The 15,454-nt window shown below is 37.3% G+C and overlaps 1 protein-coding gene across 3 annotated transcripts in view; it reads right to left on the bottom strand.

The window, feature by feature from the left end:
- Positions 1-9,112: 9,112 nt before the first annotated feature.
- Positions 9,113-15,454, bottom strand: part of LOC125910205 (protein NPAT) — a 57,035-nt gene continuing 50,693 nt past the window's right edge. For all 3 annotated transcript variants that reach the window (XM_049613957.1, XM_049613954.1, XM_049613965.1), the window contains one exon: positions 9,113-14,549. In XM_049613957.1, coding sequence (XP_049469914.1) covers positions 14,472-14,549 — 78 coding nt within the window. In that variant the 3' untranslated portion in view covers positions 9,113-14,471. The remainder of the gene's footprint in view (positions 14,550-15,454) is intronic.

Below are 15,454 nucleotides of genomic sequence, written 5' to 3'. Positions count from 1 at the left end.
TATACGTGTGTATATATATATACACATATATATATACGTATATATACATATGTATATATATATATATATATGCTAAATAAAGGCAAATGCCGTTAGAGTATAAACATGAGTTCTATAAAATGAATCACCATAGAATATAAAAGCTGAAAAAATTAGAGGGTTGGCATGTATCACAAATTATGAGAAGGCAGAAAGTGTTAAAATAGGACTTTCTATATAAAGAAAGGACTATTCAAAACAAAGTTCTAGAGAACCTGAAGACAGACCAGAGAGGCCAGCAGACCCTATCTCTGATTTCTCGCTTGAACCCACTGCACATTGCCGGCATCTTCCTAGAAGTAGTGTGTACGTTTGGTGTCCCACATTTTGCAGCTGCCACTCAAAGGTTGGGTACTTGCATCACTTGGCTTTGGGGGGCAACAGGGCCTGCACTCCTGGGTACTAGAGAATGGCAGCAAATAACCCATTATTAATGGGTGCAGGAGCATCCCCACAGACTCCAGTGCACAGGGAGAGGGGCAGAGAAGGCTGTTGTTTGGTTTCTCTCTTAAAGGGCCCTAACCACCTGCCTTCCTAGCTGCTGCCTGACAGTGCAGCTTTCACTCATGCCTGTGATCCTCCCTTCAGGTCATTCAGGTATGGGCGTGCCCTCAGGTACTGCGAGCCACTGAGAACGGCAGCAGGACAGTCACAGAGTAAGAGAACAAAGAACTCTGGCCAGGCTAACTGATCTGGTTCATCTCCTACACAAGGTCACCATCAAGACTTGGAGGGGTTGTTGTATGTAATGTGTGGAAACCAAAGAAGAGAGTCCAGGAAAATGGAAAGAACAAGATAAAACTGAACTAGCCTTCATGAAACAGAGACCAGTGATTTACCTGATAGAGTTCAAAATAATAGTCATAAAGATCCTAACTGCGGTTAGGAGAACAATATATAAACAAGGGCAGTATTGCAAAAAAGAGAAAGTATAAGAAAGTATCAAAGAGAAATCAGAGCTGAATACAATAACTGAACTGAAAACTTCAGTTCAGCAGCAGACTTGACCCTGTGGAAGAAAGGATCACCAAAATCAGGACAATGAAACTCCTCTAATCAGGAGAGTAAACAGAATGAAGGTGACTTAAAGGACTTATGTGAAAATATCCAGGGGACAAATACATGCATTACCAGAGTCCCAGAAGATAGGGGCCAGGAGCTTATTCGAGGAAATAATGGTTGAAGTCCCTCATCTGGGGAAGTGACCAGAAATCCACATCCAGGGAGCCCCCAGAGTTCCAAATAAGATGAATCCACAGAGCTCCACATCAAGACGTACCATAATTGTGAAAAGTTATAGCCAAGGAGAAAATCTTCGATGCAGCAGAGAAAAATGATTTGTTACCTACAAGGGAAACTCCGTAAGACTATCAGTGCAGTTTTCAGCAAATTGCAGCCAGAAGAGACTGGCAGGATCTGTCCAAAGTGCTGAAAGAAAAACAATGCCAACCAGTACTTTACCCAGCAGAGTTGTCTTTGACATTTGAATGAGAGTTTTTCAGACAAGAGCTGAGAGATCAACACCACTAGGCCACTGTTACAAGAAATGCTAAAGGGACATCTTCAATCTGAAACAAAAGTAAGCTAATTAGTAACAAGGAGACATTTGAAGGTTTAAGTATCCCTGGTAAAGACAAATAGAGTGAAATTCAGAATACTCTAATGTTGTAATGGTGGTGGGTACGTCACTTGTAACTGTAGTAAGAAGGTTAAAAGGCAAAAGTATTAAAATAAGTATAACTACAAATATTTTTAATGGTTGCATAAGGTAAAAATAGCGACATCAAAACCAGTGTGGTAGGGGAATGTACAAGTGTGGTTTTTGTATGCATTTGAAGTTAGTTGTTATAGCTTAAAATGAACTATTACAAATGTCCTGGTGGCACCTGGGTGACTTAGTGGGTTGAACACCAACACTTGATTTTGGCTCAAGTCATGAACCCAGGGTTGAGGGATCAAGTCCTGATTTGGGTGGAGCCTTCTCTCTCTCTGGGGAACCTGATGGCTCAGTTGGTTAAGCATCCGACTTCAGCTCAGGTCATAATCTTGAGGTTTATGAGTTCGAGTCCCATATAGGGCTGTGCTGTCAGGGCAGAGCCTGCTTTGGATCCTGTGTCCCACCCTCCTCCTCTGCCCCTCCCCCACCTGTGCACACACGTGCTCTCTCCCTCAAAAATAAACAAAAAATTCTCTTTTCCCCCTCTGCCTCTCTCCCCTGATGGGGATTTCTAAAAATTAAAAAAAGGATACTTAACTGCCTTATGTAAGCCTCATGGTAACTGCAAAACAAACACCTATAGCAGATACACAAAAAGATAGAGTAAAAAATTTACCAAATCACAAAGGGAGAGAGAGGTGAAAAAGGAAACAAAGGGATTACACAACAGCCAGAGAACAGTTAACAAAATGGCCATAGTAAATCCATACCTGTAAATAATACCTTTAAATACAAAGGAACTGAATTCTCCAATCAAAAGATACAGAGTAGCTGAATGGAGAAACAAAGACTGGACTATATGCTGCCTGCAAATAACATACTTCAGCTTCAAGGGCATAGACTGCAAATGAAGTGTTGAAGATGATATTCCATGTACGGAGGCCAAAGAAAGCACGGAAGCTATACTCACATTGGACAAATTAGACTAAGACATAGAGGAGGCAGGGGTCAAGCCAACAGGAGGCTAAACAGTTTCAAGTATTGATGCACCTGACACAGGGGCATGATATAATTAGGAAGGGACTTCAGGAACCTCTTTCAATAATGGAAAGATTGTCCAGACATAAAATCAAAAAGGAAATACTGCACTTAACATGTTAGACCAGATGGACTTAGATATTTACAAAACATTCCATCTAACAGCAGAATCCACATTCTTCTCAAGTGCACATGGAACACTGTCTGGGATAGATCATGGGCCAGGCCAGAAAAGAAATCGTGGTAAGTTTAAGGTGATCGAAATACTATCCAGCATTTTTTCTAACATTGGTATAAGACTAGAAATTACAAGAAGAAAAAGTGAAAAATTCGCAAATATGTGGAAATTAAAAACCATTAAACGGAATCAATGGATCAAAGAAATCAAAAGAGAAATTTAAAAAAATATTGACACAGGGGCACTGGGCTGGGTCAGTCGCCAGAGCATGTAACTCTTGATGGTGGGGTTAGAAGTCTGAGTTTCATGTTTGGTGCAGATTACTCAAATGTAAAATTAGAAGAAAATGTTGACTGACACAAGTGAAAATGGAAATACAACATACCAGAACTTATGGGATGTAGCAAAAACAGCTCTAATAGGGAGGTTCACAGTGACAAATGCTCACATTAGGAATCAAGAAAGATCTCAAACACACTACACCTCAAGGAGAAGAAAACAAAGCACCTTTAAGTTAGTAGAAGGAAGGAAATAACAAATACCAGAGTGGAAATATATGAAATAGATACAAAAATGACAACAGAAAAGACCAATAGAGCTAAGAGCTGTTTTTTGTTGTTTTTAAAGCAGAAACAAAAACTATTAGCTAGACTTAATAAGAGAACTTGCTTTGGCAGCAAATATACTAAAAATGGAATGAAAATAAGAGAACTCAAATATATAAAAGTCTAAATGAAGGAGACATCACACAAATACCACACAAATACAAAGGATAATAAGAGGCTACAATGAATAATTCCCAACACATTGGAAGACTCAGAAGCAGATAAATTGCTAGAAACACACAACCTACTAAGAATGAATCATGAAGAAACAGTATCTGAACAGATCAATTAACAGTAAGGACACGGATTCAGTAATCAAAAACCTCACATGGAAGTCCAGGACCAGACAGTTCCACTGCTTAATTCTATCAAGCATTTAAATAGAAGAAATCATTTTATGAGGACAGCACTACCCTGATAACCAAAACCACACAAGGACACTACAAGAAAGGAAATTACAGACTAACCCTTCATGAACACAGGTGCCAAGAGCCTGAACAGCATATTAGCCAATCAAATTCTACAGCATATTAAGCAGATCACATATCACAATCAAATGAGATTTATTCCAGGGATGCAAGTGGATGATGGTTTAGTATCTGCAAATTCATGATACATCATTAACGAAATAAAGTGTAAAAATGATGTGATCATCTTTACAGATGAAGAAAAAGCATTTGACAAAACAAAAAAATCTGATAACTCCCAACATACTGGATATAAGAAGAATATGCCTCAACTTAATAAAGATCATCTATGATAAGCCCACAGCTAATATACTTTCAATAATGGTTGAAAAGCTCAAGGTCTCATCTCCAAAACATGAACAAGGATACCCACTTTCATCAATTTTATTCAATAGATTGGAAGTCCTAGCCAGAGAATTATGCAAAGAAAAGAAATAAAAAGCATGAAAGTCAGAAGGGAACTAAAACTGTCCCTATTTGTAGATAATATGACATACAGAACACACTAAAGACTATCAAAGTAACTGTTAAAACTAATAGACGGATTTGGTACAGTTGTAGGACATAAGACCAATATACAAAAGTCCACTACATTTTTATACACTAAGTCTACTAACAGGGACATTAAACAAACAATCCCATTTACAATTTTATCAAAAAGAATAAAGTATCTAGTAATACCTTTAACCAGGGAGGGGAAAGATCTGTACACTGATACTATTAAGACATTTACGAAAGAAACTAAAGAAGAAACAAATGGGAAGATATTCCATGTTGATGGACTTCAACAAAGAATCTGAAAATTTGTATGGAACTACAAGAAGAGCCTGAATAGCCAAAGCAATCTTGAGAGAGAATATAGACAGAGGTATCACACTTCTTGAGTTCAAACAAAGTTACAGTAATCAAAACAGTATGGTACTGGCATAAAGCAGACACAAAGATCAATGGAATAGAGGAGTTAGAAGTAAAACATGCAACATGTGATCAATTAACTTATGACAAAGAGACAAGAATATAAAATGGGGAAAGGACGGTCTCTTCAATTAATGGTGTTGGAAAAACTGGGTAGCCACATGCAAGAGTGAAACTAGACCCTTTCCAACATACACAAAAATTACCCCAAAATGTAAATTAAAAGCTGAAATCTAAGATCCGAAACTGTAAAACTTCTAGAAGAATACACAGAAAGTGACCATCTTTCCTCCCAAGATTTTACTTAAATTCAAGTTTAGTTAACATACAGTGTAGTATTGGTTTCAGGAGAAGTTAGTGATTCATCACTTACATAGAACACCCAGTGCTCATCACAAGTGCCCTCCTTTTTTTTTTTTTTTTTTTAACGTTTATTTATTTTTGAGACAGAGAGCATGAATGGGGGAGGGTCAGAGAGAGGGAGACACAGATCTGAAACAGGCTCTGGGCTCTGAGCTGTCAGCACAGGGGCCCGATGCGGGGCTCGAACTCACGGACCGTGAGATCGTGACCTGAGCTGAAGTCAGCGCTCAACCGACTGAGCCACCCAGGCGCCCCACAAGTGCCCTCCTTAATACCCATCACCCATTTAGCCCATCCCCCACCAACCTCATTGAAAGTGACCTTGGCAATGGTATTTTGAATTTGAAACCAAAAGCAGAGGCAGCAAAAGCAAAAAAAAAAAAAAAAAAGGAAACAAATGGGCCTACATCAGACTAAAAAGCTTAGGCACAGCCAAGGAAACCAGCAAAAAGAAAAGACAACATATGGAATGGGACAGAATATTTAGAAACCATGTACCTGATAAGGAGTTAATGTTCAAAAGGAACTCCCATAAGTGAATAGCAAAAAACCAAGCCAACCAAAAAATGGGCAGAGGATCTGAAGAGAGCTTTTTCCAAGGAAGACGTATAAATGAGCAGGGGATACATGAAAAGGTGCTATCAGTAGTCACCTGGGAAATGAAAATCAAAACTACATTAACGTATCATGTCACACCTAGTAGAATGGCTACCACTGAAAAGACAGAAGCACTGGTAAGGATGTGGAGAACAGAACCCCTGTGCACTGTTAATGAGAATGTAAACTGGTGCAGTCATTATGGAAACAGTGTGGAGTTTTCTCAAAAATTAAAGACAAAAAATCAGAAAAAATAGGAAAAAAAAAATATTCCAAGGAAATGAAAACAGGACGTTGAAAAGGCATGATCCACAGTAGCTAAGATACGGAAACATCTAAGTGATAGTCAACAAATGAACATATAAAAACAGAGGTGGTAAATATATGCAATGGAATATTCAGCCACGACAAAGAGAAATTCTGCATATGCAACAACATGGATGGATCTTGAGGGCATTATACTTAGTGAAATAAGCCAGAGAAAGACAAATATTGCATGCTATCACTTATATATGGAATTAAAAAAGTCGAACTCCTAGAAACAGAGAAGGAGAGGTGTTGCTAGGGGTTGGGGTAGGGAGGAGTGGTGGGTGGAACCAGGATTTTGTAAATGGGTACGTACAACATTTCAGTCTAATGTGAATATGCTTTCGGGATCTAATATATGACAACAGTGGGTAATACTGTATAGTTGAAATTTTCTAAGAGCTCAAAGGTCACACACACCCAAAAAGATAAACATGGGAGGTGATGGATGTGTTTGATGGGAGGAATCCTTCCAAAATGTACTGTAGATCCACTCATGATGTACACTTTAAATATTTTAACAATTTTAATCATCAATTTTAACTCAATAAAGCTGAAAAAAAAAATGACAGTGATAGTTATGACAGTGACAGACTGCCCTAAGCAATATAGGAAAACAAATGAAGCGAAAACTGTGGCCAAGGGGCGTCTGGGTGGCTCAGGTGGTTGAGAGTCCGACTTGATTTTGGCTTAGGGCATGATCTCATGGTTCATGAGTTCAAACTTCACGTTGGGCATCTCTACACTGACAGCATGGAGTCTGCTTGGGATTCTCTGTCTTCCTCTCTGTCTGGCCCCCTCAGAAACAAACATTAAAAAAAAAAAAAAAAAAGAGTTAAATAAAAAGAAAACCATGGCCAAGATCATTCTATGGGAAAGTAAAGGTTTAGGACAAAAGAGTCAAAAACAAAGGTAGATAGAATTTGATAGTACAAAATTAAAGATCAAACCTAAGCATATTTATAACGAGAATATTTGTTTTTTGGCATCCATGCAAGATTTACAGAAATATCAACTTATCTTCTTACCAGAATAATAAAAACAAATTTTTAGGCAAATAAAGCATGCTTATTCTAAGTAATTAAGTTAACATATAAAAAATAACAAGAATAGGAAAGTACTTACCCTATCTTCCAAATCTTGATGTATTAAGTTGAAATCAGAACTAAATTCATAGCCTTAAATGCTTGCATAGTTTTAAAAGGAAAAAAAAGCGAGATAACTCTTGATTCAATTTAAGAAGTAAAACATGCAGAAGAACTCTGAAGAAAATAGCAAACATTTAAGAATAAACTACAAATTAGCCAATCAGAACAGTATACAATTTTTAAATTTAAGAGGTGATTTTGTCAAAAAATTAATCTCTAAAAAGAATGGGGTAAGATTTAGAGGAAAAACATGGTATTTAATTCAGACTAAAGCTCCAAGCCTGGTTATACCCATCAGCCTAGAAGAAGTCTTGGGGAAATAAAATGAATTGCTTCTGCAAAAGCCTGCAGGCTTAGGTGATTCAGTTTCAAAGAATAATTATTTCCCGTTCTCAATAATCTGTTGCAGAGTACAGGAATAAAAAACAGCATTGGTAGCTAGTTGTGAAGGTGCTTATTATGTTCCATTGACCTAAATGCTCTACATAAATTGTCTTAAACATCACATTAATCCTAAAACAAGTACTATTTATTATTCCAATATTCAGATAAGTGGAAAGACACAGAAAGTTTCAAATTCATTGAAAAACTGGCATAAGCTTGTATAAACATTAAAATGCTGACAAATCAAGTTATATTTAAAGAATCACTAAGATTGCAAAGTATACAATATTAGAATATAAAAACAAATTCATGAATTTAACAAAAATATTTTAATTGATGTTAGAACAGCACCTAATTAAGCTGAACAAATACTCCTGATGTAAATTCTTAAAACACTGCAAACAAAATCCAACACTGTATTGAACATTCTCTTTAAAATGAGGAATAAGACATGGAAGTCTACTTTGATCATTACTAGTTGTACTTGAAGGGCTAATCAGTGTGGTAAGAAGAAATGAAATTAGTTAATAATTATTTAGGGATGATACATCCTTGTTAAGTAAAAAGTAAGCATCAGGAAAGCCATGGCTCTCATAGAGCTCACTTTGTTAAGGGGCTCAAATATAAAATCTAAAACACAAAGATTTCCTACAGTAATCAAGCTGGTGTGTTACTGGCACATCTTTAAAATGTAGACCAATGGTACAAACTTCCAGTTATAAATTAAGTCATGGAGATGAAAAGTACAGCATTGGGAATACAGTCAATGACGTTGTGATAATGTTCGACAGATGGTGACTGCACTTACTGTAGTGAAGACCAAGTCATGTGTAAAGTTGTTTGCATCAATGTTATATACCTGAAAGATAACACTGTAGGTTAATGATATTTCAGTTAAGAAAAAAGAGGTCCAGAGGCAAACTCACACATACACAGTTTATCAGCTCCTGACAATGGGAACAGTATGACATATTTGGGAAAGGACAGTCTTTCTCAGTACTGGTGTTGGGTTAACTGGATATCCATATGGAAAATCATTTCCAGATGGATGCTTAATGAAAACACAAAAGGCTGACCAATAAAACTGCTAGAAGAAAAACATGGTAAAATATTCAGACATTGGACATCCATGGACTTGTATCTAGAACACAGAAATGTACGCATCAGTAAGAAAAAGGCAGACAACTCAATACAAAAGTGGTCAAAAGACACAAACAGAGGGGCGCCTGGGTGGCTTGGCCAGTTAGTGCAGTGCAGGGGCTCTGCACTGACAGCACGGAACCTGCCTGGGATTCTCTCTCCCTCTCTGCCCCTCCCCTGCTCACTCTGTCTCAAAAAAAAAAAAAAAAAAAAAAAAAAAAAAAGACATGAACAGATACTTCACGAAAGGAAATAAACTATCCAAATGGCCAATAAGCGTTTGAAATGGTGTTCAACTGTCAGGAAGAACCAAAATAAAACTGCATTATGATGTCAATATACACCATCAAAATGGCTAAAATGAAAATACCGATTACTGACAATGATGTAAAACAAATGGAACTCTTTTTACAATGTTGATAGTGGCACAATTTAGCAAAACCACTCTGGGAAACTGAAAAATGTGAATAAGGCTGTATATGTGTAACCCGCTAAGCCAGCAACCCTACTCCTGAGTATATAACCAACTGAGAAGTGTAATACATTCACCCCAAAAATGTACAAATATATTCAATTCTATTCATAATAGCTCCAAACTGAAATGTTCAACTCTAAAATGGATTAACTTAAAATACATAGCATTGAAGATGACATCTGAACTACATACGAGTGGATCTTGCAATATTGAGCAAAAGAACTTTTTATAAAAGACTGTAATATTGCACGAATACATTCACACAGAGTTAAAAAAAAAAAAAAAAGCTCAAATTATGGTGTATATATAAACCAAGACAATTATTACCCTTGGGGTGAGCAGTCACTAGAGGAAGTATGAAGGGCCTCTAGGGTATTGGTAATGTTCTGGTCTTCATCTGGATGATTAAGTGGATGTGTGTACTTTTAGGAAACCCACTTTAGTATGTGAACTTAACAGCTGGCACACTCTGTTATTTTATGCTTCCATACAGATTTTACACTAACTAAAAAACAATAACCAGTTAGAACGAGAGTTCTCTAAAAATAGCAACAACAACAAAATACTCTGTTTAGCAAGAAATTTATGAGGCTAGCGGCAACTACAAAGCTATAGACATATACCGTATTGCCCTTACCATTTGCCTCTTTCATTATCAGGGTTAATGTACTTCAAATGAATATTCCAAAAGAATTAAAACATTTAAAAAAATGTTTTTAGTTTTGAGAGAGAGAGAACACTAACAGGGGAGGGGCAGAGATAGAGGGAAAGAGAGAATCCCAAGCAGGCTCCACATTGTCAGCCCAGAGCCTGATAAGGGACCTGAACCCACAAACCATGATATCATGACCTGAGCTGAAACTGAGTTGGATACTTAACTGACTGAGCCACCCAGGCGCCCCCCACAAAAGAATTTTAATTCTAAAGAAAACTAGTGATTCTAAACAGTTAACCAGGACACATGGCAGGAGTGAGTACTTGAAAAGAATAGTAGTTATAATGGACACAAAGCTATAATCATTTAATCAATGGCACAAAATCTATACACCACAGTATATAGTATACATACGTATAAATTTTTTTTCATGTTTATTTATTTTTCAGAGAGAGAGAGACAGAGTGTGAGCGGGGGAGGGTCACAGAGAGAGGGAGACACAGAATCTGAAGCAGGCTCCAGGCTCTGAGCTGTCAGCACAGAGCCTGAGGCGGGGCTCGAACTCACAAACTGTGAGATCGTGACCTGAGTTCAAGTTGGCCGCTGAACCGACTGAGCCACTCAGGTGCCCCTATGTATAATTTTTATTAATGTTTATTATTTTTGAGACCGAGACAAGAGACACGAGTGGTGGGGACAGGCAGAGAGAGAGGGAGACACAGAATCTGAAGAAGGCTGCGAACTGTCAGCACAGAGCCCACAGCAGGACTTGAACCCACAAACCGTGAGATCGTGACCAGAGCCGAAGTCGGATGCTCAACTGACTGATCCACCAGGTGCCCCTGTATGTATAAATTTAATGTAGGTTCAGCGTCTTTGGTCTTATACCTTTAAGGTTAGCTGGGTTTCATGATTCATAATATTCAGGATTTTTAAAAAGTAACATGATGTGTGTATCATACCCAGTTGAATCTCAAACAGCACACTAAGCACATTACTACTTTTCTAGTAAAACGTGAATATCCATACCAAATGAGATAAAGATTCATGTAGCCTCATGTCAAATCAGGTCAGGTTTTGCCATAAAATGATTTTGATGCTAAACTTAGGGGAAAAAATTGGTGTCAGAACCTTTTGGATTTTAAAACTGTGAGTCAGAGATTGTGGATCAGGACAGAATAAGGGAGACATCGTAAGCAGATGCATGTGAAGAGAGAAACCTTATTTTAATCAATTATAGAATCAAATGGTTAAATATTTAGGGAAAAATTAGACTTTGATCCTTACCTCAGACCAGATACTAAAAAAATTTTTATATGGGTTAGGAGCTAATACCTAATTTTAATAAATCAAGAAATAAAAGCCTAGAAACCAGTGATGACATTCTTCACTGTATCTCTGGTAAGGGAGAAACCGATGCTGTGGAAGAAATGACAAACTGAAAAAATTTTCTGCAAGAATTTGGGAAAATATTTTGAGATCCTTAAAAAAAATGTGCACTCAGTTTTTAATTTGGTAATTCTGCTCTCCTAAAATGTCTCCTAGGGGCGCCTGGGTGGCTCATTCAGTTGAGCGTCTGACTTCGGCTCAGGTCATGATCTCACAGCTTGTGAGTTCAAGCCCCATGTGGGGCTCTGGGCTGGCAGCTCAGAGCCTGGAGCCTGCTTCGGATTCTGCTTTGGATCCCTCTCTCTCTGCTTCTAATACACTCGCATTCTGTCTCCGTCTCTCTCAAAAATAAATAAACATTAAAAAAAATTTAAAAAAAATAAATAAAATGTCTCCTAAGGAAGCAACTGATAACACAAACAAATAATAACTGGTTACAAATCTGTCCGTGCTATTTTTTTTTAAACTTTCTAAGCTTTTAAATCATTCATAAATTAAAATCATGACTCTTGATGGCTGTCATATAAATGTTTTTCTTTTTTCTGTTGGTAAAAACTGGAAAATGCTTGGTATTATGTGAAGTGAAAAACAGCATTAGGATGTTATATTTACAGTTTAAGTTCAGCTATACAGAGAAAATAATTTAGGAAAAAAGCATGCCAAATGTTAACTAGTGTTTATAAAAAGAAACAAGTCTATGAGGAGAAAAAGCCTTGGGGGCGCCTCGCTGGCCCAGTCGGCAGAGCATGTGACTCTGAATCAGGGGGTTGTGAGTTTAAGCCCCACGTTGGGCACGGAGCCTACCTAAAAAAAAGGAAAGAAAACAAAAAGGCTAATAATAAAGTGAAAACTTCATGCGGAATTTCAAGAAGCTGAGGCTATGGCTGAAAGATGGTGGCTTGAGAAATAATGAATGTAAAATATATAATAATATTGCATTTGAATTTACTCCTTATCAGAAATAAAATCTTATCCTCCCCTAAGAGTCATGACATCTAGCGTTTGGCCGAATGCTGATGGATGCTCTTCCCATGTACAACTTCAACATACTAAAAGGTTCTAATAATATCCGGGCTAAAATAGTCAAACACTTTAATTACAAGAATTCCCAGATTTAATACACGACTACATTAATCAGTAAGTAATGTCCACAATAAAGAGTAGATCCTTACGTGTACTTACAAAAGTAGGCATAAGTTGTTTATAGTATATATACTCTGATCCAAAAACGTAGTCCCCGGGCACCTGACTGTTAAAATAGATTACCGAGTATACGCTACAACTAAGTTCAGGACTTTGGACTTTTAAGGTAAAATGGAGGTTATGGTTTTACTCTTGAACGTGAATGCAAGTTCCAAGTACAGGTTGTTTTTGGACTATATCTAATGGCTCCTGGCTGGTGACCTAACAATCTTGAATAAAGCAAACTTTATTTGTATGTGAATTCTTAGTACTTAGCAAATACTAATACATATTAATTGAATGAGAAGAAAATCTGTATTTTCCAACATCATGTGAACTTGTGAAAAAGTGGCTTGCAAAGGAATTTAATCAAAGTATCTAAATGAGAATGACTGCCAATATAAAGTAGTTCAAACTTTTGAAGTTACCGAAAATATTTATTCAAACCTAACTGTAGTACAGTATCACACTGAGTTAAATAAACATTACGTGTATGATATGTAGTTCCTTATGAATAGACCACTGCCATATCATAACTCACAAGACAAATTTCTGCAGTAAGATTCAGCAATTATGACATGATTTCCACACTGAGAGAGAGAAGTAGGATGCATTTAGTTTCTTGAAGGCCCAGTATAAAAAAATAAGGCCGAGGAAAAGGACTCTTTAACAACATACACACCTGTAGAAAAAAATCCTGAAATACTGATATTTAACCAAACAGAAAGCACTTAAGAGAATATACTTTAATCTAGGCACAACTGGTCACATATTAAAGATAATTTCTGTTCTCATAAAGATTTAAACGAATTTTTCAACTTAACTGATGCATGTGAGTCTGAAACAGAGAAGGCACCTCTTTCATTCTCCTTAAGGACTCTGTGACAGTAACTCTTCGTAACACCTTAGGGGGCACTATATCTAAGTATAGACACAGTTATGTAACAGCCCATTTTAGGAGAAACTACATTAAAATATAAAACTATGATTTTTCTTTTTTACATCTTATGATGGACACAGCTTCCCAGACGATGGCCCTCCACACAAGCTTTAACCCAGAACACAAGACTTAAATCAAATGTGCACTGGTCACTACTACGTAAGAAGTGCTATGGATTAGTGCAATTCTTCAAATCCCCAGTATGTGGGGGAAAAGGATATACATACCAAGAAGTCTCAACTACCACATGAATAGACTTTGTATGGCTCAACAGTCTAAACATTTAAAGTTCTGTAAAAGATCTCAAAAGTTATAAACAAAAGATCAGAACACTCAAAAATGGTTTACAAAATTCTCTTTAAACAAAGAGACCAGAACCATCAGAAGAAACAGTGAAAGTGTAAAACTTCAGGAATACAACCTTTGCTGTAACAAGAAGGGGTAATAAAGTATTCACTCTAGAAAAAATCCTAAATTGTTAATTTCTGGTCTCTCTACCACCAGATGAGGTTGTCATCACTTCTGTACTACTTTGTGGCTGTCTTCAAACATCTTGTAGGACAGTCACCAAAGGCAACTGTAAGGAAAAGCATCATTTTCCCCCCAAAAGTGAGAAACTAGTCCAGATGCATCAACCTCAGAGTTAGGGATCACAAGAAGTCAAAAAACACAATGTAAGAACGCTAGGCTGATTTAACCTCTATTTCAACCAGATTCATACAATATTTACAGTACGTAATTGTCACAGCTATACAGTTTTGCAGATTGGATTTACTTACATTTCTGCAAATGTTTTTTCCAAAATAAAAAATATACCAGGTAAATCTATGTACAAAGTAGGAAGCTGCTTCAGAAACAGCATGATTCAGGTATAAAGTGAAATTTCAGTACAAGGAAAGTGCAGGTCAGGTTCTGTCAGTATCTCATTCCCTACACTCAGAGTTTAAGGGATACGAGTTTTAAACAGCTACTGTTCTTTTAGGTTCAGAGTGTTTACTCATCATAATGCAATGATAACAAAAATTTGTCCACATCCATTCCAGCTGGAAATGAACTGGGTAGCTTCTTTTTCTGTTAAAAAAAAAAAAAAAAAAAGAAAAGAAAAGAAAAAAAGAAAAAAGAAAGAAAGAAAAGAAAAAAAAGAAAAAATAAACCTAAGTTAACATATTGAACTCAAACAAGGGCAAAAAACTTTCATTTGCAACCTTATATCAGGTTCTTCCTATACTACAATTCTGCCAAAACTTTTAGTTCACTGGAACTTTAGTTACACAGAGAAGCAGAAACACATTTTCTAAATCCAAAGTTATTAAATTATACCTCAGTGGTACTTTAACATTAGTTTAGGGCAAAAGACATTATACAAATCCAGAGCTGATGAATGTTGAGTAAGCTAGAACACGCTTTCTATAAAGGCGGTCATTATTACCAAAACATAAACCTTAGAAAGCTTTACTGACTGTCAGTCACAGGTACCGTTCAAGTTCCCAACACTTAATGCACCCCCGTATCTTATCAACACTACACTCGGGGAAGACGTGTGGTAACCTCGTATCAAGTGATGCAGCCGAGACTTGAGACTCGGGCGCCACGGGCTTCACCACAGCCACAGGCCCAGTGAACAGAAGATGTGAGATTCCGACCCAGGCTGGCACGGCATCGAGGCCAACACGGTCTTCCCCCGGCACCATACTTCCCCTAAGACATCCTGAACACCTTTCTTTCTATTCAGTTCACTCACTAAATGGCTAAAGAGGTTTAGGAAAAATGGGTTGCAGTTATCAATGCTCTCCCTGTGTTACCTTCCCACAGAGAACTATGGTCAAAGAAAAACCAGGTAAATGTAATTTTTCCTCTGCTCCAACACATTAGCATCTGTTAGAGCCAATGGAAGAGATGGCAGGACGTGCGGAAAAAAAACAAGAAGAGCCGCAGAGTTGCTTTCTACTTGGTAATTCCACACGTGACAGTGGCTT

The sequence above is a fragment of the Panthera uncia genome, chromosome D1 (assembly GCF_023721935.1).
Source record: "Panthera uncia isolate 11264 chromosome D1, Puncia_PCG_1.0, whole genome shotgun sequence".
Classification (NCBI taxonomy): domain Eukaryota; kingdom Metazoa; phylum Chordata; class Mammalia; order Carnivora; family Felidae; genus Panthera; species Panthera uncia.
The sequence above is the reverse complement of the archived record's forward strand: the minus strand, read 5'-3'. Positions and strand labels throughout refer to the sequence as shown.